This window comes from Grammomys surdaster, unplaced genomic scaffold (assembly GCF_004785775.1).
Source record: "Grammomys surdaster isolate TR1022 unplaced genomic scaffold, NIH_TR_1.0 126612, whole genome shotgun sequence".
In the NCBI taxonomy this organism is placed as follows: domain Eukaryota; kingdom Metazoa; phylum Chordata; class Mammalia; order Rodentia; family Muridae; genus Grammomys; species Grammomys surdaster.
In genome coordinates, this window is record NW_021621401.1 from 254,481 (window position 1) to 277,546 (window position 23,066).

Here is a 23,066-nt window from a genome sequence, read left to right on the forward strand (position 1 = left end):
CCACCCATCCATCATATCCATCATCCATCCATCACATCCATCATCCATCCATCCATCCATCATCCATCCATCCACCTATCCATCACATCCATCACATCCATCCATCCATCCATTCATCACATCCATCCATCCACACACCATTCATGCAATCACCCACCCATCAACCACCTACCCAACATTCATCTGCTCACTGGCCATCCATTATCAATCTACCACAAGCTTGCAGACCTGTACTGAGTGCTCATGAGGTCTGGGTGGGCATAAAAGAAGCCACATCCTAGTGCAGAAGGGAGAAGAGGCAAATCTATCAGAGATGCTGAGAAGACCAAAGGGGGTCCTACAGAACTATGATGAAGTGGCACAGGTAAGTGACAAACAACAGAAATGTATTTCTCAGTCTGGGGACTGGAAATCTAAAGTGAAGGAAGGGGCTGGCAAGGTTGTTTCTATCAAGGATCTGCTTCTGAGCTGTAGACAACTAGCCTCAATTGATAGCCTTACAGGGTGGGCAGACAGTGAAGGGCTTCTCTGGAGATCCTTCCGTCAGGGCACTCAGCATTCACAAAGGTGCTCTCCACAGATAGATCAGGAGTTATGTGGCCCCTGCTTACATCAATTCACTAGCAATCAGGACTTGAGCTTGCAATAGATTGGGGTGACAGACACAGCCTGGGGGAGAGGGTGTGCTGCCTGGTTTTATGTCAATTTGACACAAGCTAGCATCATTTTGAAAGAGGTAACCACAACGGAGAAAATCTCTTCACCAGACTGGCCTGTGGGCAAGCCTGTGGTACATGTTCTTAGCTGATGATTGATGTGGAAAGGTCCAGATCACTGTGGGTGGTACCACTCCCAGACTGGTGGTCCTGAAAAGTGAGCCAGTAAGCAGCACTCCTCTGTAGTATCTGCATCAAGTTCTCCGGCCAGGTTCCTGTCCTGCTTGAGTTTGTGCTCTGACTTCCCTTAGTGATGGACTGTGATCTTCACGTGTAAGCTGAAATAAACTCTTTCCTCCCCAAATTGCTTTTGATCATGGTACTTTACTCCAGAAATTGAAACCCTAACTAAGACAGACTGGTATCCCTGGAGAGGTCAGGGACTGCCCTGGAAGGAACAGGAGAGTGGCTTGCCCATGCTGGGGTGTGGGTGGGAGGCTTGCTAAGGGCTTGTGTCTGGAACAGAGAAGAAAGTGGGAGGTCAACACGGGGAGCCAGAAGTATCACAGAGCCTAGACCAGGTCATCGGTGGAGAGTGAGGTTCACTAGAGACAGCAGGTCGTATTGATTATGGCACAGTGGGTTGCTCAGAAAGCCCATGATACATGGGGAGGCCACAAGAGTGGGTTCATTGGGGCCTCCTGACCACCTCTCTACCAAAAGCCAGCACACTGAAATCAGGCAAAACAGCACCTCCCCAGACATGCTGAGATCAACACAAATGACGTTCTCGAATTAGGAGGACGTGAGGCACTGAGGATCTCAACAGGGCCTGGTAGCACAGAAGTTACCTGTGGGGTCAATAATGGCTTCTGTGGCCATCCAAGCAAGGTAACCTGGGCAGTGTGGGTTTGTGTGGGAAGCAAGACATGTCTAGTTCCAGACACACTCACAGAGGGAGCCCAGGAGACAGGCTAAGTGGTAGATCTGATATGAAAGCTAAAAGGGGCTGTTTATAGACACAGATGCTGTCCTGAGTCCTCATATAAATAGTGTTCAAATGTAGCCACTGACACCCAGGACACAGGGCCAACGGACCACGAGGGCGTTGGGGCTACATGAACTTAGCCAGCGCCTATGGGAACACGTGAGTACTCACACCAGGCCCACATGTGACACTACCTAATGGGTACCTGCTTGTGAAGGCTGGTTTTAGAGGGAGCACTCTCTCTCAGAAGCAACGTCTCCAGGGTGTCACAGGCCCCACAGGGCTCCCAGCAATCCTGACGCCACAGGGGAGTTGTGAGCACTACAGGGAGTTGAACTGTGCTCTGCCTCCTGGGAGTACTCTATTTAAAGACTCAAAGGATGTGTTACTCAGACAACCAAGTTACCTCCTGGGAAACAAAAACACTCAGACTGTAAGCCCTGGGGATGGCATCCAGTGGAATTCCCGCCCGTACAGCCGTGGTCACCCGAACATGGTTCTGCCGGGTAGGTCTGCCGGTCCAGTGCCTGAACACCCACAGCTCTGCAAAGCTCCACTCTGTGTCCATCAAGTGGAACCACTGGCTGCTGGCAAAACACGCCCACTGAGTAGGGAAGTGAACGGCACCATCAGGACTGACCCCGATGTCCATGAGCTGCACAGTGCCCTGTACCCCTCAGGACCTGAGAGAGGGGGGACTCTTTGGAGATTCACACCAGGAAAAGAAGAAAAAAACAAAATAATTAAAATGTCACTCAAACTCGGAGCTGAGATGAGACACTTAGGAACCTGAAGCATTCTTCGGGAGCGGAGGGCGTTGGAGCTCCTCCCAGCCACTCGCTCCTGCTTGCAGATGTCAGACTTCCCACGGGTCTTTCTTTCAGAGTGTCAGAGGAACAAAGCCTTCTTTGAGCCTTTTTACAGCCCAAAATTAATTTAGAGGAAAAATATGGCACAGACAGGCCTTAGCATGCCTGACCTAAGGGGAGCCGAGTGACCTTCAGTCTCCTAAGACCCTCTTGCCTTACAGCCTGGGAAGGAGAGCATCACGATGCTGGAATGTTCCTGGCTGACGGAAGATATCATGGGCTCACAGTGAGTGGGCACGAATGTGTTCCTGTCCAGCAGCTCCTGAATGCAATTCTGCTTCTGAAAAACTCCCGATTGGCATCAGAAACCACTATCCTGGAATAGCCATGTCATGAATGCCTAGCCCTCTGGCTTGGTGTAAGAAGCCTGTGGCCTGAAAAAGGCTGAGGTCCCTTTGTACCCCCTCAAGGGCTTGATGGGGTCTAGAGCCATGTTGGCAATTGTAGGAATGGGGATCTGGGTATCAGGTGGGGCCGCTCCTCTCTTGCCAGAGCTGAATTTCTGATGGGAATGCCCATGCACTCTGCAAGCTGCCGGGGGTAGGCATCATCCATTAGTGTTGAATGACTGCTGCCCATCCAATTGTGAGCCCATCTTGTGTGATGGAAGTACAGGCTCTACAGTTTCCTAAGGCCCACTTGTTTCCAAGCAGAGGGCACAGCCCACAGTCCCCAGTCCTTGTGGAGGGGTGAGTGGCACTCGTGGACACTGTTATTGAATGAGCTCCAGGCTGCAGCCCTCTCCCGGCTCAGCGCTACCAACACATGAAGTGCTGCTACGAAGAGTCTGGCACTGCCCTGAAGGACAAGCTCAGTGTGGGAAGCTGTTTGTGGCACTGAGAGCCTGGCCGGTGTGCGGAACTCCAATGAAGGTGCCCTGGGCTCTGCCCTTTGAGGACAAAGCTTTTAACTCGAAAACACTGCTCAGTGTGCCCTGGGATGACTTGGGGTCAGAAGGACCTGGGGCATGACGACCACCCAGCACTTCCAGGCTGGAAAGGAACTCCCGCAAGAGTTAGGGAAGGTCCATCTGTTCGCCCAAGAACCGAGAAAATGCAGCCTCCAAGTAAACAGCCATGTGCTAACAGGTTGCCTGATCGCGCGTGTGTGGGAACGAGTATGGCAGATGGGCCCAGCACAGTCCCTAGATGGTGGAGACAGGTGTGCTAAAAGCTTCGGTTTAGCAAATCTCAGGGTAGCACAGAGCTAGGCAGAATCTGGGGTTTTACAGTTTGAGAACTTATATTCAGCTAAGATCTAGTTCAAAATGACGGAGGCACCTTTTGTCCATATGACTAGAACTGCCCCGGCATGGCTAGTTCAGGCTGGAGCAGCCCCAAGCCCTTGACACCCAAGGTCTTACAGTATGGTTTCACCAAAATACCTCAAACTGACTCCTGGCCTAAGAGGTTAACTGGGAGATGTGTGTGAAGACAGCAACAATTTCTACTACAGCTTGTAGATGCTGCATAAATACTTAGAACAATCCGCCTCTTTGTAAAAACATCAGTTTCCCTTCTAGAAGCTCCGGGCCTCGCTTAGCTACTAATCCCCACAGTCACTAGTTTTCCCGATGGCTCTGGACAGGTCTGATTCACTGTCTCCTTGTTGTCAAGCAACGTGATGCAACGGTATCCTGCCTCCTGCATCCACATGGTCTGCACACGTGTGCATGGAGGACACAGCGGACGCAACAAAGGCACTTGAGAAGAGACAATCGAGAAAGGAGGTAAGCAGAGCTTTTGTGCTACGCCCCTTGAATAGGACCTCAGCACCTCTGCACAGTAACCGTTGATGGGCTACCGAGAACGGATGCGAGGGTTCTGAAAAGCCCTCTGCTGTGCTGGGCTGTGATGCTTTCTTTAATCCTCTGAGGGTCATGGGCTGTGTGAGACAAACAGCTGTTGAATGGGGACCCAAAGAGGCTGCCAGGGGCCAGCCTGGGACAGTTATATGAGAGGCTTGCAATTGGGGATCAAAGGTCATGACACAGCAGACACGAAGTCCAAAGATTCCCTCGACGTCTCTGAGCAGAGTCAGAGGTCAGTCCTTCTGAGTGTCCTGGGGGCTGATGGGCAGGCAGGAAGAAAGCCCCCTTTCTCTAGCTCTGCCCACGCTAATGCAATAAAGCCAATTAGAATGATTGCTCTCATTTCTGAGTTAGGATGCCCAGGACGAGGGAAATGGCAGGGACATCCGTTCCGTTGTCTTCACAGGCACTCTGCATTCCAGCATTTATTTCATTATATTTAATGCGATTTTACCAGCGGCACTCCAACTCCAAGAAAAGAGCCCGGCAACTTCAAAGCCTGTTTTTGTCTTAGTTCCTTAGCACCCTCTCTGCCCTGCTGCCGATGTCTCCACCCTGCTTGCTAGCTGTTCAGAGCCGCCCACGAGCCCGCACTTCCGTGGCCTGAGCATCATCTCCTGAAGCGTCCTGGGGGGCGGTGCACGCTAACATGGAAACTGCTTTTAAAATTATCCTGGCTCATCCCGTTCAGAACAGTCACTGGGCTGTGACGTAAGCACAGCTAGCCTCCTGGCTAATGGCTTTGCAGCAGTCTTGGAGACCCCACCTCCTAACAACCTGGGGCTGCGGGCTGAGTGGTCCTGCTCTGAAGTGGACATGAACAGAAACAGATTTCCTTTTCCATGAAAAATGTTCCACAAGGAAATATCTCAGGGTTTCTCTGTGTGCTGCACATCTGGCCCCACCTCAGCCCACAAGCATCATCTGCAGGCATTCCACTCACCCCAGCTACAGGCCCCAAACTATATATTCTGTCTCGGAAGGGATGGCCATCTCCCAGAGCTGACCAGGTGCTTTTGGGTGTCTCCATGACTGCTGTCCACTCCTCGGACCTGTTGGCTTTTTGTGGCAGCTGCTGAGTAAGCTCTTGGATTAGGCTGGGCAAGGTTTAGAACATTCTGAACACATTGCAGGCAGCCCTGGGGGCCGTCTTTTGCCTCTCCAGTGGGAGCAGCTCTATGGCCAAACTTAACGGCTGGCTCTTTCCTCCCAGAATGTATTTCCCACTCAGTTCTCAGAGTCACTTGATTACTTCCCCTCTCACTCACTGCCTAGGTCTTCTTTGGTCGCTTCTGCTCTTTGCTGAGTTGTCTTGGCTCTGAGAGGTTCTCTATGGCCCCAAGTCCTCTGCGGCTTCTTAGACGCTGCCAATGGGCAAGCGTCGTGGCAACTCTCAAGGCAATGCCTGCCGGGCTACTTCACTCAGGTACAGCTGCTCTCTTGAGTCCTACCCAAGTCCTCCACCAATGGCCGCCACGAGCCCCTTTCCTGTTCTCTGGACACAGTGTTACAGACTCACTCACAAGCCTGCATCTCGAAGCATCCTGTGTATGAGCAGGCTTGTCACATTCTCTGATAGAAGGCTTGCTATGGTTTACATGGACCAGATGTATACACCACACGTGTCTGACTTCTGACACACGCTGCTGTCAGGAATTTGCAAGTCTGACGGGATGTGGGCATTTCCATTCCCACAATGATTTCTCTGCTTACTTTTTGGTCAGTTTCATGTCCTACCCATGACAAGGCCATCACAGTACAGCTGAATGGTCCTGCCCGACCAGGGAAGTCTTCTGGAGAAACCTGTGTTCCAGGAGCTCCCTGTCTGCCTGGCTGTGACTGTAGATTTGAGTGGTAACCACACAGCTACCGTCCCTTGTGTGTTACTTTGTTCTGTCATAATAAATCCATGGGTTCCTAAAAGATTGACACATGGAGGTCTCCAGAATCTAGCCATTCTGGGTAAAACTACAGGATACCTGTAACCTAGAGGACACATTCCTAGGGGCAGCTGTCCAAGGGCAGTTACACATATCCCCTGAAACAGGACTTTCTGTCACAGGTCCCCAGTAGCAGATATTATCATGCTGTTTTTATTCTTTCTGAAAGGTATGGTCTTTCTTGGCTTCCTCATACACCCACCTTTGCAAAGAAAACACATTCTTTTACCCTTGTTTCTATGGTTACAACGTGTGCTCTACATGCTGGATGTCAAAACTGTGTGCCACACATGTTGTCTCAGTCTGTGGTTTGCCTACTCACGTTTCCAGGGTCTTTTAAATCGATGAAGTATAACCCTCGATAGCCTTCTATAATGGCTCTCTGCGACCCCTCCAGCACTGTCCAGGCGATGGTTTTGCCGCCCCTGCATCGCATCAGTGTTCTGGATGGCTACTCATGGAGAGCAGCCTGCTTCTGGACTGATGTAGTTTTTCCACCTTAGATAGCAACCACACTTCAGCTTTAAGGTTAAAGCTTTACAATTAGCATAACCCTCTTACTCTATTCTTTTTAGAAAGATCCTCTGTATTCTCATACCCAATTCAGAATCAGCTATTCTCTAACACAGGCCACTGGGAGTTTGATCCTAACTGCCTTGAATCTGTAGATAGAGATGGGCAAGCCAGATGCAATATTGAATCTTTCTGATCCACGAACATGGTATGATCCATTTATAATCTTCAAAATTCTTTTCAGCTACATTGTATAGCTTTTAGGACACATCTTAGATATCCTTAAATAGATTTACTATAAGGCTTCGAGGGGCCTTAATGCAATAGATAACACTCCCAATTTTTTATTGTGTAATGGCCTGTTAACAGTTTGTGAAACACTGGACTGGAGAGATGGCTTGGTGGTTAAAGGCACTAGCTGCTTTTCGAGGAGACCACATGATGGCTAACAACCACCTGTAACCCCAGTTCTGGGATATGACGCCCCCTTCTGGCCTCCTCCAACACTGCACATACACACCACACACACACATGCAGGCAAAACACGCACACATATAAAATAAAAATAAATCCTAAAAAAAAATATGTTAACCTAGTATTCTAAAACCTCACATTCATTTTTAATACTTGCTTTTTAGATTCCTCTTCATCCTCTCTTCCTTCCCCTTCCCTAGATTCCTCTTCATCCTCCCTTCCTTCCCCTTCCCTTGTTTCTTCCTTCCTCCCAGATGGTTGAGGGGAGGTGGGGACAGGTCCCACGTAGCCTATGTTGGTCTTGAACTACACACATTGAAGATGCTCTTGGACCCTTGATTCACATACCTCTACCTTCTGAGTGCTAGGATTATAAGTGTGCACCACCATGCTTGCACTCACTGGGTTTTCTAAATGCACAGTCATGTCTATGGATTACAACTTAATTTCTTGTTTTCCAAACTTGATTCCCAATATACTATGGAGGAGTGATCTCTGATCTCATAACACTCTAACACTTGTTTGTTTGTTTGTTTTTGAGAAGGGGGTTCTCTGTGTAGCCCTGGCTTTTATGGAACTCTCTCTGTAGACTAGGCTGGCCTCAAACTCAGAGACTGGATTCCCAAGTGCTGGGATTAAAGGCATGTGCCACAGGTTTCTTCTCTCTCTCTCTCTCTCTCTCTCTCTCTCTCTCGCTCTCTCTCTCGCTCTCGCTCTCGCTCTCGCTCTCTCTCTCGCTCTCTCGCTCTCTCTCGCTCTCTCTCGCTCTCTCGCTCTCTGCTCTCTTTCTCTCCTTTCTTTTTCTTCTTCTTTTTGTTGGCAAGGTCTCTGTATACATACTAGGCTTCAGCATCCTAGGTGCTTGGATTACAGGCAAGCTGAAATTGTGTATTGAAAACATTTTTTTTTAAATCTCCTGTGATGATAAAATGGCTCTTTGTCTCTATTTTGTTACTGTAGCAGATGACATGACCTGATTGTCAAAGGTTAAGCAGCCTGACATCCACTGTATCTTTTTTATTCAAGATTTCACTGACCAGTCCTTTAAGGGTTCCTGTGTCTTTGAGAGAGCTCTGGGCTCTGACCTTCACCTCTGCATGTCTTCATGAGCTTCAGGGTCGATGCTGTGCTGGCTGTCTGAGGCACTTGGGGACCATTCCCCCTCTAGTGGCTTCTAAGGCATCAGTGGAGGACTGCTGCTATTTCCTCCTGAAATGTCTGACAGAGTTCACCGATGAAGTCAGCTGGGGTGCAGATTCTTTCTGGAAGAGTTTTTCTTCTACTGATTTCTAATTCAATTTCTTTAACAGACACAAAACTATCCAGGTTTCCTGCTTTCTTTGTCTTGGTTTTGGTGACTGTGTTTGTCAATGAATCTGTCTGTCTCGTCTGAGCTGTCAAATCTGCAGGCCTAAAGCTTTTGTGACACCCCAGGTGACCCCAAGGCAGCATTTCAGACACACGTGCTGACCCTGGGGGATGCTTTCTCAGGAAGTCTTCCGTCACGTGCTGGCTGCTGCTCAATTCTGACCTGGAAGTTATTGACCCTGCAGGTTTCTGTCTTCACTTCAGATGCTGCAGTTTCCTGTGTGAGAGTGGGGAGCATCAGAGGGCACAACCTGTGGGTGGAGAGCTAGGGACAAACACAAGAGCTGGAGGGGGGGCGCACATGCATACACACACAAACACACACATACAAACATACAAACATGCACACAAACACGCATGTACGTACTTTCGTACACACAGATATGCATGCACACATGGACAGTGGTCAAGGCTGTGTCTACTAACAAGCAGGAAGCGGAATCTTGAACCGGTTGTATAGGGCCTCACCACTGCTTTCTACAGCCTGTGGGTTGGGATCACCTTAGTGTGAGACAGAGAATTCCAATCCTTACATCATTGCAGATTCTGAGCCTTGATCTCTCATCCCTCTTTCCAGGAGAAATGCTATAAAGCCCGGCACCCAGGCCCAGCGGCTGTCCTCAGTGGTGGAGAACCTACTGTTTAGTTTATATTTTGTTCCATGGAAATCTAGGGTCCTAAATTATTTGTGGTTGTTTTGAGACAGGGTCTCACTCTGCATAGACCAGGCTAGCCTTAAACTCAGAGATCTACCAGCTTCTGCCTCCAAAGTGCTGAGGTTATCAGGATAACAGGATAACAGCTGTCAGGTCTTGCTGAGTAGTAAATTCTTAACTTCCAAAATATGAAGCAAACATAGAGAAAACAGTATGAGAACTAGCATGTTATGTGCCTATATGGAAATGTCACGATGAGACCTGTTCTATTATACAGTAAATATATGCTAATTTTAAAATTAAATATATATACATTTATAAATACATTATATATATATATCTATATATGTATACACACACACACATTTATAAATACATTGGCAGCACAAGCTGTTTAAGAACAGCAGAGAGACAGGAACTGAGTGGAGACTGGTGCCAACTCAGGACACATTGCAAAGATGCAGCCCAGAAGCAAGGCCAGGGGGAAGGACAGCCCCTCGGCCCTGACCTGACAACTGCTTTCACTTGCTATTTACCAGAGCTACGTTCTCTGTCTCGTCTCTACCCTCAACAGCCCACAGCACCTCTGCAGGTGAAGCTCACAGCAGGGCTGGCTCTCCAGGAAGAGAGGCTTGTGTAGCACATGGAGGAGGGACTGCCACCCACGCATGCTCCTCCAAATGGAGGCCGTGAGGTTGGAGGAGGGGGGAGGTGTACAGAGAGGCAGGTGCTCAGCCTTTCCACATTCTAGGGGTCAATATAAAAAGCAAGGGGTCTTTCTCCCTTTGGGTAATGTGCAGGCCTGAGAATTCCCAGCAACAAGGATGCTGGCTCCATTCCCAGAATCTCAGCAATGGAGACTGCTAGCCTGTCACTCGACACAGTTCACCGGGGTGAGATAATCAAGGACAGAGTCTGTTCTAGAGTTTGCAAGGAAAACCCATCTCTATCTGATGGTGGGGCTCTGATGGTGGCCCTAGACGAGGAGCTGGAGTTGCAGAGGAGCATATAAACTTCATTGCACACATGCGCACGCACACGCGCGCGTACACACACACACACACACACACACACACACACTATCCAACAGAACAGGATCAAGAAGCACAAAAGAATTTAAAAGAAAAAAAGCATCGCTAAAGGTAATGTACCGCCTTAAATGCTGGCTCGATGCCCACAGCACTACTGTTTCCTGAAGTAGGAGAGCCTCCGCCTCGATGTGGCTGAAACTGATGCCCTAAGAAAAACATCACAGTCTGGTGGGATGGAGGCGGGAGACCTTCCTGGAATGGGGGAGCCATGTGAGACTTCGCTACTCCTGCATTTGAGAAAAAGGAGGGCAGGGACTCTGTAGAGCCACCAATGCTCCCCTCCCCCAATGGCCGCAGCCCCACCTTGCAAGGCCAGGAAGCATGTGAGTGCCAGGGAACCCAGGACTCGCAGAGTAGGCTGCCTAGTGTGTGGCAGAGAGGACACACAGCACTGCTGTAACTTTCCTGATCCTCAGAGTCCCTCTTACAAGGAGCCTACCTGCCCTGGGGGCTGCCCCTGTCTAGTGTGGGGAAGCTGTCAGGAGTTAGTCCTGCCGGCACTCCTACAGCAGTGCCGGTCACTGGGCCTGGAGCAAGCATCTATGACCTGGGCTCATGGGTTGGTGAGGTGACGAAGAGATTAGCCAGAGTGCAAGGCACTGCTGTGGCCCTCTAGCAGGTGTGCACATGTTCTCCTGCAGCAGGCGACCCTGACTGGCCCATTAGCAGTAGGCCAGCCCCTAATACCACCTTCAGTTCAGTGGCACCAAGAACCAGAAGGGGAAACAGTGTGAGGAAGTGAGCGATGGAGGGAGGCCATGGCGGCACCGTAAGTGGCCGGCTTGGCTGAGTTCAATTTCCCCAGGCCCTGAGGGACACTTTTCTGAGGGAATGCATGGACAAATAGGTTTGAGGGGGATTCCCGCTCCCCTAAGCCAACCTTCCTCAGCCACAGGCTGATCTCATTAGGTCTAGAAATAACTCTTGAGCTGCCATAGTTACTGGCTTGAGTGGATGAGAATATACATTCTTACGGTGCCTCGTCCACTGAGTCACTGATGTCTCCATCACCCAAGAAGGACCCCTTTGTGGCCTACCCAAAGAGGCCAGCTGGGCCACCTGTTCTGGAGCCTTTCATGAAAGGAGTGTGCCTGTGTGGGTGTGTCTCTCTGTGTGTGTCTCTCTCTGTGTGTATGTGTGCCTCTGTGTGTGTGTGTCTCTGTGTGTATGTGTGCCTCTGTATGTGTGTCTGTGTGTGCGTCTCTCTGCGTCTGTGCATGTGTCTTTATGTGTATCTGTGGTGTCCCTCGTGTCAGGCTTCCCTCACTGATCATGACCTTACTCACAGATACTCACATTTGGGTCTGTAACATCACTGAAATTTGATTGTCACAGAATCAAGCAGTCTGTCTCCTAGAGGTTTTCCTACAACACCATTGTGGCTATTAAGCGCCTTGGCATCTTGGGCCTGGAGTGGTGACTCACATCTTTAATCTCAGCACTCAGGAGGTAGAGGCAGGAGGATCTCTGTGAGTTTGGGGCCAACCTAATATACACACCAAGTTCCAGGCCAAACAGGGCTACGTGAGACCTTGTTTCAAAAACAAAACAACTCAAAACCCAAACAGAATTTTGGTATCTCCATAGTAATTTAAGAATCAGTTTATGGATTCCTGATAAAATCTTTCTGGGTTTATGTCTGAGATTCTGGGAGATCTTCAGGACAATTAGGAACCACTTGGTCCACAAACATAGTCTAACTCCCCATGGACTCAAGTCTTCTTTAACTTTTCCCAGAAACATTTTTGCAGCAGAGAGAATTTAAGTGTGGCTGTTCTTTTGCAAAAAAAAAAAAACACTTCTTGGTTTTAGATATTATTATATTTTTACTTTTTAATAATTTTACTTTTTTGTGTGGTTGTGGTGGTTTATATAAGAATGGCTCCATAGGATCATGTCACCAGGCACTATATGAAAGGATTAGCAGGTGTGGTTTTGTTGGAGGAATTGTATCACTGCGGGTGGGCTTTGAGGTTTCAAAAGCCGATGCCAGGCCAGTTTCTCTCTCTCTCTCTCTCTCTCTCTCTCTCTCTCTCTCTCTCTCTCTGTATCAGGATGTGTAGAACTCTCAGGTACTTCTCCAGAATCACGTTGGCTCCTGTAACATCATTGGCTTCCCACCATGATGATAAGGGACTAGCATCTGGAACTGAAAGCAAGCCCCTAATTAAAAGCTTTTTTCTATAAGAGTTGCCATGGTTGTGGTATCTCTTCACAGCCGTGGAACACTGACTGAAACAGCGGTACTGGGCACTGATCCAGAATTGTCCACACATTCTATGACAGCTCTACCTCTAACTTTTGACTTTATACTGAGGCCCAGCTTACTTCATACTTCCTTTGTAGCCCAGGCTGGCCTGCATTTATGATCCTCCTGTCTCAGCCTCCCACAGAGTTTGGACTATATATGCCTGTATTACCAGACCAGCTTGGATTTTACTATAAATGCTACACTGGAAGACTCCATTTTCTGGCAGCTTCTACAGCACACGGATCACAGTGACTTGTAGGACTGTTGAGATGGCTCAGTGGGTGAAGGCACTTGTCACCAAGCCTGATGACCTGAGTTGGCTAGTCTCTACCATGTCTCATGAATTTGACATGTGGGCAGAAGCTGGCAGGTAATTCTGAAGACTGCCCCCACAGGGGGCTTGTTGATGATTCTCATCATTAGATCAAGGCTCTGCAGAGTGAGGCCAGGCCTCCCAGGGATCCTCCCAGAATAGATCCCTCCAGTAGGTGTGGAGGGCAGGCCCAGCCACATCCTTCATCAACTTACTTTCCTGCTTGCTGTGGTCTCATCTCTGCTTGGCCTTCCCCTGTGCACAGCCAGGTATGCTGCTCACAGAAGTCAAGGCCATGAAGCTGAGTGTGGATCTCTGCAAACCATGAATCCACACCATCCTATGGGATCTGACAGCACCTGCATCTTACGGGGAGGATGATGGCCTGTGTCAGACATAACGCTCCGGAGGATGTGACAGTCCTAGTGCCTGGCTCAGCCTCCCACAGGCCGAAGATGCTGATGCTACAGCTTTTCCTTTCCTGCTAGGCACCACCACATCATGGCGGTGGGATTGAGACCCAGTTCCAAGGGATCACCCAATTTTGGGGCATGTGAAATGCCACCGACAATGCAGTCTTGAAGACTAGTTTTGACCCAGGTTCTCTCTGATCCTGTGGTCTCAGGTCTGAGCCAGCCCACGATGGACGTGAGGCTACCCTCACTCTATTACCCCTGCACCTCTCTCTCTATGCTTCCCACTGAAGCAAGATTAATAATATCCAACCTAAGACTGTATCAAGTAATTACACCTTTTAGTGCACCTGGTAATTTTTATCCAGCTGGTACTAGCAGTCAATCAAAATGCCATAAAAGGGCTTCAGAATGTGCTAATGACTTGCTCACTCTGTCAGGCATCATGGGGGTGCATTCAACTCTTAGCACAAGAGTGGTGCATGAAACAGTCTTACAGCTTATCTAGACAACTCAGCTTCTCTAAGGGCTGTGCTTCTCCACACAAGCCAGCTTCTCTACACAGCTCAACGGTGCTCCACAGTTTAGCTTCTCATCCAGTTCATCGTTCTCACAGGGCTGGGTTTCTCCACAAAGCTGAGCCTTTCCACAGAGCTGGGCTTTCTACTTCACACAGCTTTTCGGCAGAGCTAGGCTTCTCCACAGAGATAGGCTTCCCTGAAGATCTGGCCTCCACACAGCTTGTCTTCATGCTGCCTCCTGTAACGCAACTACCTTCTACAAAGAGCCTTTTAAAACTTTTGAAAGGTTTCAGGCTCATTAATACCAGCCAGGAGAGGAGAGTAAGCTCTAGTACCCTCAGGTTGCTAGGAATAAGTGCACTGTCTCTGAAGACAGAAAAGAACTTCAGTGCTCTTTTCCAAACGCACACTGGCCTCAGAGAGAGCAGCATACAGCAGCATTTTAGATGCAGAATCCAGCCCAGGGTCATCCCTGTGGCCTAGTGAGCACTGGATTCCATCTGTGTCACTGCTGGCAACATGGCTCCACACAGCTTTCTTGGGGTCTCACACACCTGCCCATCCTCCTGTTGGGCTGCTGTGGCCCTTCATGTGATACAGCATGGGGGAGCTCACAGCCTCTGGAGACAGTTGGGGGGACACGGGTAGATGTAGTGGCTCACAGCCAAGGCTTTCCCAGGAACCCCTGGCCACAGCAGCAGAGGAAGAGCATAGCTACAATCACAGACGATCACATCCCGAGTGATCTGCTTCACATTACAAGCATGTGAAGAGCACCTGGAAACCAGGAGACTTCCAGTAGTCCCAGAAACAACTTGTCAGGTTCCCTGTTCACGGCGCCATCGGAGCCTCTTTAGAGGGTAGGAATCTCTATGGCAAAAGCACCTGGCCCAAGGCCCATGCTGCAGAGAAGTGGGAGGAAGGGGCTTAGCCTGTCATGGCTACATGTGTGTACATGCCCATGGAGGCAACTGGGACCCTCCTATGGTGCTCCCTCCACCGAGGCCTGCACCCTATGCAGTGAACTCAGTAGAAGACGGTGAAGACGGTGAGGACACTCCTACTCTGGAAGTGCACCTCATCTGAAAATAGGCTGCCTTCATCCACAGTGGAGACGGTGTCCTAGTTAGCTTTAACTATGAACTTGACATAGTTTCAAGTCACTTAAGAAGAGAGTCTCAACAGAGGGACTTCCCAGATCAGATCACAGCTGCCCCTGTGAGCACAGGAAGCGCCTCGTGCTGCTAGGCCCTGCCCAGAGTGTCACAAGGTCCTGAGGAGCCTGAAAGTCAAGAGCTGGGCAGTCTGTGAGAGATGCAGAATCTTGCTCTCATGATTCGCTTTGTGATGCGCCTCAACTTCTTTGCATGTTTGGGTTGGTCCCCTCAGAAAATGTAAAAGTAAGCAAAGAGACCCGTGTACACAGACTATGTCCAAGAAGGCTGCAAAATGGAAAATCTAGTGTGGTATAATCCTGGAAGAATAAAGATCTCATCAAAGAGCAAGAAATAAAGAATGAGGAAGTGAACACAGCCAAATTCCCCGTATAAGCCACCAAAGCCAAAGGCAAGACATAGCTTCTCACATCAAAGCTTCAAATAATGTGTCTGAAAATATCAGCTGCGCAGCGCATCGGTGAGAGCAAGAGCCGCAGGGACACAGTGGGTACTGGGGGTGGGGCAGGGGAGGGGTTGGGGGAGGGGGGTGCAGACTTGGGTAGGGAAGCCCTGGAGCAAGGACCATCGACCACACAGGCTGTTAAGTGATATTCACACTGGACTACAGAAAATGCACACCCATCTGGCTTACGTGAGAGACACTCCTAGAAGCCAGCAGGCTGGGGACCCAAAGAAAAGACAGATGCAGAAGGAGGCGGCTGGCAGCTGCCTCAGTGTGAGAACTGAGGGTCACACAGTTAACCAACACACCTGCATGGCACATGACCTTCATTCATCAATTTGAAACGACCTTGGAGACAGCCAAGACACTGTGGGAGAGGACTAGCTCTTCCCCAAATCTCCTCCAGAAAAGAACGCAAAGCTGTGGCCGATTCCCACAGAAAATGACTGTGAACATGGCTGGTACAACAGATGAGCGGGCTGTTCACGGCGGGCTACTCTGAGGTGGAGGATGCAGTGGGCAGGGTCAGACCAACATCAAGAGAGCAGGTACAGGTCATCAAGGAGGTATCCTGGATCCAGATCAGCCAGCCTGGCCTGGCCCAGCCCAGCCCTGACCTGCCTGGCAGCCCATCCGAGTTACCAGGTGTGTCCTGAGGACATTATTCCCAAATACATGTACATGAAGGTTCCACCTACCGCTCCAAGCATGATTCTGAAGATCAACCATCGGAAGCCCCACAGGACAATTTGGGATGTGGGGGTGTGCTTGGGGAGGCGGGACAGCGTCCAGAGAGGGCACAGAAAGATTCCCAGGAAGCCTGTCTCCAGCAGCTGTGACTCCCATCCTGCAGGGGTTGGGGAGTTGGGGAGAGGGGCACAAGAGGAGACACAAAAAGGAAAGTCAATGGGGTCAAATGTTTACAAAGGAATCACCCCCACTTAGTTCAGCCTGACCAAGAAGTCCTTACAATGAGACTGAGACACGAAAATGTCACCATTTCATGTCTTCATAGGAAACGAATGCAGGGCTCTGAGTGGGGTGACCCAGAACCCAGGACCAGGGAATGCTGCAGCTCCAGGAGTCCTCCCTTCTTTTGTGGACAGGAGGGACTTGTACTTCCTGATTCAGATGACACTTGCCGTCTTGTGTGGGACACAGTGTGATCTGAGCCCACACTTGGGTGTGCACTGCCAGCGCACACTTGTGGGAAGCCTTTTGCTTTTAGGTTTACATGAAAACTCACTGTTTTGAATGTCCTGCCCAAGGAATAATTGCCGGTACAGGCGCAGTCACAACACATGACAAACTCTGTGGGAGGGCAGATCCCACTCAGGCCCAGGTCAAATGAGTCAGGCAAAATTGGCAGTCAGAGATCAGTAAACCCAAGTCAGTGATTTGTGAGCCCTCAAGAGGGTAGATAGCTATGTGTTTGTGTGTGGACATCTACTATTCTTGTGTCTGTGGGGGAGGGGCAGGGGTCATCACAGGAAATGCCACGAGAAAGCCCACAGGTGAGCCCTTCGACCCCAAAGACTGAAAGAGGGAAGAGCCCTGTGGCAGAGGAAGTCCCACTGCTGATATCGTCCTCACCATCTGAGGAGTGGTGATTCCAAGGGGCCAAGGATGCCAGCAAGGGGCCAGGGATGCCAGCAAGAGGCCAGGGATGCTCTCTCCCCACAAGGTCCCAGGACTCCAGGCAGGGCTGTGCTACCCTTTTGTGCTGACAATTAGCCATTCACAGTGACGGCTGTAACTATGCACACGTGTACCTCACAGAGTAAGGGACAGTTAGGAGGGACAGCAGGAGGACATTCTAGAGGAGGACAGAGGTACAGGGAGATACATGTGTTGCCTTTTTCTATACAACTTAGTTTAGAATTAAAAGCTTATTCAATAGCTAATTAGCATGAAGTCATAATAGAGGGTAAAATAGGTACACATGAGTCCATGCTGACAGGACCCACAAGTGACTTAACAGAGACACAGGACCAGGAGCAGACTTCCCAGAACAACCCCTTACAGTGCATCGGTCACCATCCTCGGCAGGCAAAGGGTATGGGGTGGGGCCATTTATGGTAGCCTCTTCAAGTGAACAAATTCAACTCATCGAAGTTTGCAGTGTGTGTCAAAGCAGATGAGGAATGTGCTACCCCTCCCAAACCCACAGCAGCTAACCATGGGGAAGACAAGAACTGGGCCCCATGGAAGAAGGGTCTCCACAGACTCTGAGCAGCACACCAAACTACCAAGGCTTCAAAGCCAAGAGGAGATAAAAAGCATCGTCAAGCTGGAATGGCTGAAACGTGGTGACTAAATGTTACCTGGGTCAGCAGAAATCAACAAAGAAAAACTTAGGGGAAACTGAGGAAGTATGCAATGTGGTGAAGGTCCTGAATGAGTCTGAGGGATCTGGTGTTCTTTGCATGAAGAGAGGGAGAAGAAACGATGGGGTAGGGGAAGCAAGAATAAGAGAGAGAGAGCCCTACATAGTGGCACACACCTTTAATCCCAGTTCTCGGGAGGCAGAAGCAGAAGGATCTCTACGAATTTGAGAGCACCCTGGTCTACAGAGTGAGTTCCAGGACAGCCAGGGCAGTTATACAGAGAAATCCTATAACAATGTGATGTGGCAGCCAGGTTTATTTTCACAATAGTCCTGTAGACATCAGTAGCTCTAAAGTAGAAAATCCATTCCTGACAATCAGGATCCTGTTGCTGTACCCCCCCCCCCCGCCCCATTACTCTTCACACCCCATCCTCAAAGGACTGCCCCATAAGTTACAGGCTCTGCTTGGTTTCAGGTCTCCTGCTAGTCCCCCGGCGAGTCTGCTGTCCCCTCTCTCTCTGTGCTAGGGTCTTCACTGGTCCATTTCAATGGCTATCCCCTTGGAAGTCATCCATCCACTTGACAAGCAGGAGGCAGCTAGCGAAGTGACAAGCCATGGGCTGGTTCTGACAGGCACTGCCTGCTCTGGGAGCTACAGTGGATGGCCAAGCAGTCGTGACCAGTGCTTCAGTGGGTGCTGAAGCCGAGCTGTGCCCACAGCAGCTGGAATTTGCTGTGCTGGAGAGTCACACTCGTCAGGTGGAGCCGGGCCTCTTGTGCTAAGCTTTCCTGCTCTTGGCACTACTCCAAGGCATTTGTGAACTGCCACCAAAAGGCCGAGGGAGAGCTACAAAGCCAGAGAAAGAAGCAAGGAACCCACTTAATGGCATGGCTGCCATTTTTAAAATCTGGGATAGAATGGGTTCTGGATACCCTTGGCCTGGATGCTTCTGCTGCTGTCCATGCCCAGGGAAGGAGCTTGTCTCCCTCTGTACACTGCATGACTGAATCTTGTTCTGCTGGCAGTAAAAAATTTGCTAAGCAAACCTCCCCACTCCAAAAGTCCTCCTTTTCACATTGGTGGTCCCCTTGCACAACAATCCTTCTGGTTTTTTTCCCCTTGGGATAATTTGCATTACTTTGGGATACATTTCACATGGCTGTGCCTGAAACCCCTTGGAATTTCATGGCTGGTAGTGTCTGTGGTTCATATAGCTGGCAGTATCCATGCAGGAAAGTGCCCGGTAAACACTGCTAGAGCCACTAGCAGTGATCATTCTGAGGAAGAACCTTAAAGATTACACGGTCCAATCCCCTCCTCTACTGGGCGGATAGAAGACCTCAGAAGCCAGAGAGCAAATCTGGAGCCATAGACTCCACTCCACTGCATGTGGAGCAAGCAGAACACCAGCTTGCACCACACTCACCAAGCTTCCCACCCCTTGCTGGAACCCCTTTGCTAGCCCTGGGGCACGGTAGAGCTGGCACTGTGACAGATGCCACATACAGTCTCAGAGCTTTTAGGGGACACATTCCCCAGAGCTTAGAGGCTGCCTAATTGCCACCTCGATCTGCAGACATAGGAATGGAATTTTAACACGTACTGCAGTGAGTGACACCGTTCAAAGTGATTGATACACAATGGCAGAACCCAGAGATGCATGCCAGTGCCGAGAGGCAGGGTGACAGCGCTGGGGGTGGGGTGTGTGACAGGGCAGGACAGGGTGACAAAAGACAAACTGTCTATAACAGGAAGGAGGGTGTGTGTGAGGGTCCCCCCCCTACTCCATGGCCTTCAGAGGGTGTGGGATGTTCCTGTCCTATTTGGATAAACATCACTGAGCCAAGGCCTGCTGTTTCCAACTTAAGTCTCTGCCTTGCCCCAGTTCATGGAACGGCTGTGCCTCACTGGAGTCTTTCTGACAGAAGCCAGGGCTGCTCTGGTGGCAGCAGCCTGTGACAGACACCCAGGAGGGAAGGGCTACTGCACTCCCACCTGCTTGTCTTCTTTGCCTGGATCTGTGTGTCTCAGCAGCTGCGCCGTGTGCACAAGGAAGGCCATTGTTCTCCTCTTCAGCATGGCAGGAGATGAGTCCCCAGAAAAAATAAATAACCAGCACATTGCCAGGGGCCAAGTGACCCAGTGAGGGTGGGTGGCTGGTTAACCATTCTTGCCCAGGGTACCAAATTCTTATGCAGTAGACAGAGTCGGGACGGCGCCTTCTACAGGAGACAGACGGCTATAACTGAACAAACACAACCCTGTGCAACTGCATTCTGACAGCCCCCTCCCAATGCCTGGGCCTGTGAGCTAAGTCTTCTCTAGCTAGAAAGGGTCTTGCCTATTGTCCAGGTCTCTGGGGACAGTGCTGTCCTTGCCTAGTTCGTGCTTCAGGCAATAGGGACCCAGTCTCACCAGTGACATACCAGGAGGCTGTCAGAAGAGGCCCACGAGGGTTCCTGAGTGACAGCACTGTGGGAACTGGCTTCATGTGGTGACAGATAGCTGGCTCTAGAACCTTCTCTTCCATAGTCTGCCCCTTTCAATTCCAGTCACACAGCTGAATGCTGAACCAGTTGTACCTGAGAGTTGTACATGTGAAATGAATGGGGCCATGCAACCTCTCAACACAGCTTAGAGAAGCTCTCCATTCGGAGCTGTTTCTTGGGGTGTGGGCATAAGGCTTGGGCGGCTCAGTAGGCATGCTCACTGGATACCACAGATGAGATCAGATGGGCCAGGGTATTCGGGTGAAACTATTCCCAGGGAGGAGCGAATGCCTTGTGTTTAGGAGAGACTGCTAGAGAGTGCTCACAGGGAGGACCACACCCACAGACTGAGCATCACGGTACATACTTGTAATTGCATCACTCTGGAGGTGGAGGCAGGAGGATTAGGAATTCAAATCATCCTCAGCTTTGGAGTGAGTTTAGGCTCATTTGGACAAGAGTAAGAGACTGGTGGAAGAGAGGGCGAATAAATGATGGGGTAGGGTAAGAGAGAGAGAGAGAGAGAGAGAGAGAGAGAGAGAGAGAGAGAGCCCTACATGGTGGCGGATACCTTTTAATCCCAGTTCTTGGGAGACAGAGGCAGAAGGATCTCTATGAGTCTGAGACTAGCCTGGTCTACAGAGTGAGTTCCAGGACAGCCAGAGCAGTTACAGAGAAACCCTGTAACAACAACAACCAGAAAGAGAGGGAGAGAGAGAGAGAGAGACAGAGACAGAGACAGAGACAGAGAGACAGAGACAGGAGAGAGAGAAGAGAGAGAGAGGAGAGAGGAGAGAGAGGCAGAGACAGAGAGACAGAGACAGGAGAGAGGAGAGAGAGAGAGAGAGAGAGAGAGAGACAGGAGAGAGGGAGAGAGAGAGAGAGAGAGAGAGAGAGAGAAGAGAGAGACAGAGAAGAGAGAGAGAGAGGAGAGAGAGAGAGAGAGGAATATAGATATTTCAACATGAATCTTCCCAGTTGCATATGGAAACGGCCTAGATGCTGAACAGTGGGGAAAGAAGCCATGACACCAACCAGAGGCAGAGCCAGGCCCAGGCCAGGCGATTTGGCCACATCTCTGTGCTCCCACACTCCAGGCCAGCTATGCAGCCATCCTACCTTCCTTCCAGCCTGGGTGTGGAAGAATACACAGGCTGTGGACTCACAGGGAAGATGTGGTCCCCTGAACTACATGTCTAAGTGCAGACACTAATGGCACGAGGAAACGGAAGCAGAGAGCATTTATTTCTCAGCTCAAGGTCAGCAGACCTGGGAGCTCCGCCTGGCACCGCCCTTACACTGTCCAGGATGCTCAAGTGTCTACAGAGACTGGACACAACCAGGAGAAAACAGATGTAAGGCAGAGGCAATAAGACAGAAAATTCTAGACCCCAGAGACTGCAAGTGGGTGGAGAAGCAGAAGCAGAAACCTACCTGGGTCCTACTCCTTGCTTGGCTACACACTGCTTATTCTCAAATAGAACCAATGAACGGTGCTGGCTCCTCTGTTCAGTGGCATCAAAGAAAGAAGAAAGACACCAGGCATTCACCCAGAGGCTTGATCTGCCTTGGCTGGACAAATGTTAGAATGAAGGAATTAAGGAGCCAGCAAGAGGAGGCCAGCAAGTTTTATCCAGGACAGCTGCCCTGGACAAGGGAAACTCTGGCTGAATTGATCAGGAATGAGGTGTCCTCATCCCTAATAGAGGCTTAGAGGCCAAACTAGAGAGTTTGATGCTAAAGGCAGCCGGGAAGAATGACAGCTTGAGGGATAAGGGGAGGTGGGCTCTCAGGACACCAACTTGATGCACATGAATGGGAGGCGAGAGGTAGGCATTGTCTGGCTGGATGCAAGGCTGGGGACCAATCAAGGGCAGAGTAGAGACAAGTTACCCGAGGGCCCAACAGTCTGGGAAGGGATGGGAGATTTAGGGAACGGGGAGCAGGCAGTAACCTTTGGAAGGCCCTACTGGTGGAATGCTATCTCATCAGGTGGGAAGGTTCACCCTAAAAGGCTGTTTCTTGCTCCAGATCACCATGAACAGGACAGGAGTCATGCCATAGTGTAGTGCCAGTTGTCACTCCTGTTGGGGTCAGCAGGGATACAGATGCACTTAGCCATGTAAGGATTAAAGGCTCAGGGGTGACCTGGCACCAAGCTAGGGGCTAGAAAGGGACAGCAGGCATCATACAATGTGAGGCATGGTGAAATATCACCCAGAGCAAGAGTTACTTGTGTCAAAGGCCAAGCTAACTCCATAAATAAGGTGTGAGCTCTGAAGCATTGGAGGCTACTTCCCTGAGACGGCCACTCTAGAAAAAAGACAGCAGCCAGGCTGCATGAGCTAGTCAGAACGACTTCAGATAGTCAGAAAGAGTAATTAAATATAGCTCAGATGGATCCTTCAAAAGTGACAGCACCATCCACGTGAGGAATAGGAAATCCATTAGCTCCTTCGTTAAAAACAGGGAGAAGGGGGCAAAGCACTCCCTCCTGACTGGCTGTCACTCCAGCAATGAGCCGCCCGCCCTCTGCCACCCCAGGGGCTTCTAATGATGGCCCTGGAGGGAGCCCGCAGCTTTTAAAAGTTTCCTTAATTTTCATAGGTTATATTTTAGGAGAAGTTATGAGCTAGCATAGCAAAATTTTACTTTGCTCTACTGCTAGCATGGGATAGGAAGGAAGGCTTGCGGGTAACAGAAACTCCATGGGCCACATGGTGCCCAGCAGTGCTTAGCAAAGCTGGGGACACACTAGCCCAAG

The 23,066-nt window shown here is 50.0% G+C and overlaps 1 protein-coding gene across 2 annotated transcripts in view; it reads right to left on the reverse strand.

Annotated features, from left to right (window-relative positions):
- Lmf1 (lipase maturation factor 1) overlaps positions 1-23,066 on the reverse strand; it is an 84,848-nt gene that overhangs the window by 30,408 nt on the left and 31,374 nt on the right. For both annotated transcript variants that reach the window (XM_028760769.1, XM_028760770.1), the window contains one exon: positions 16,182-16,330. In XM_028760769.1, coding sequence (XP_028616602.1) covers positions 16,182-16,330 — 149 coding nt within the window. The remainder of the gene's footprint in view (positions 1-16,181; positions 16,331-23,066) is intronic.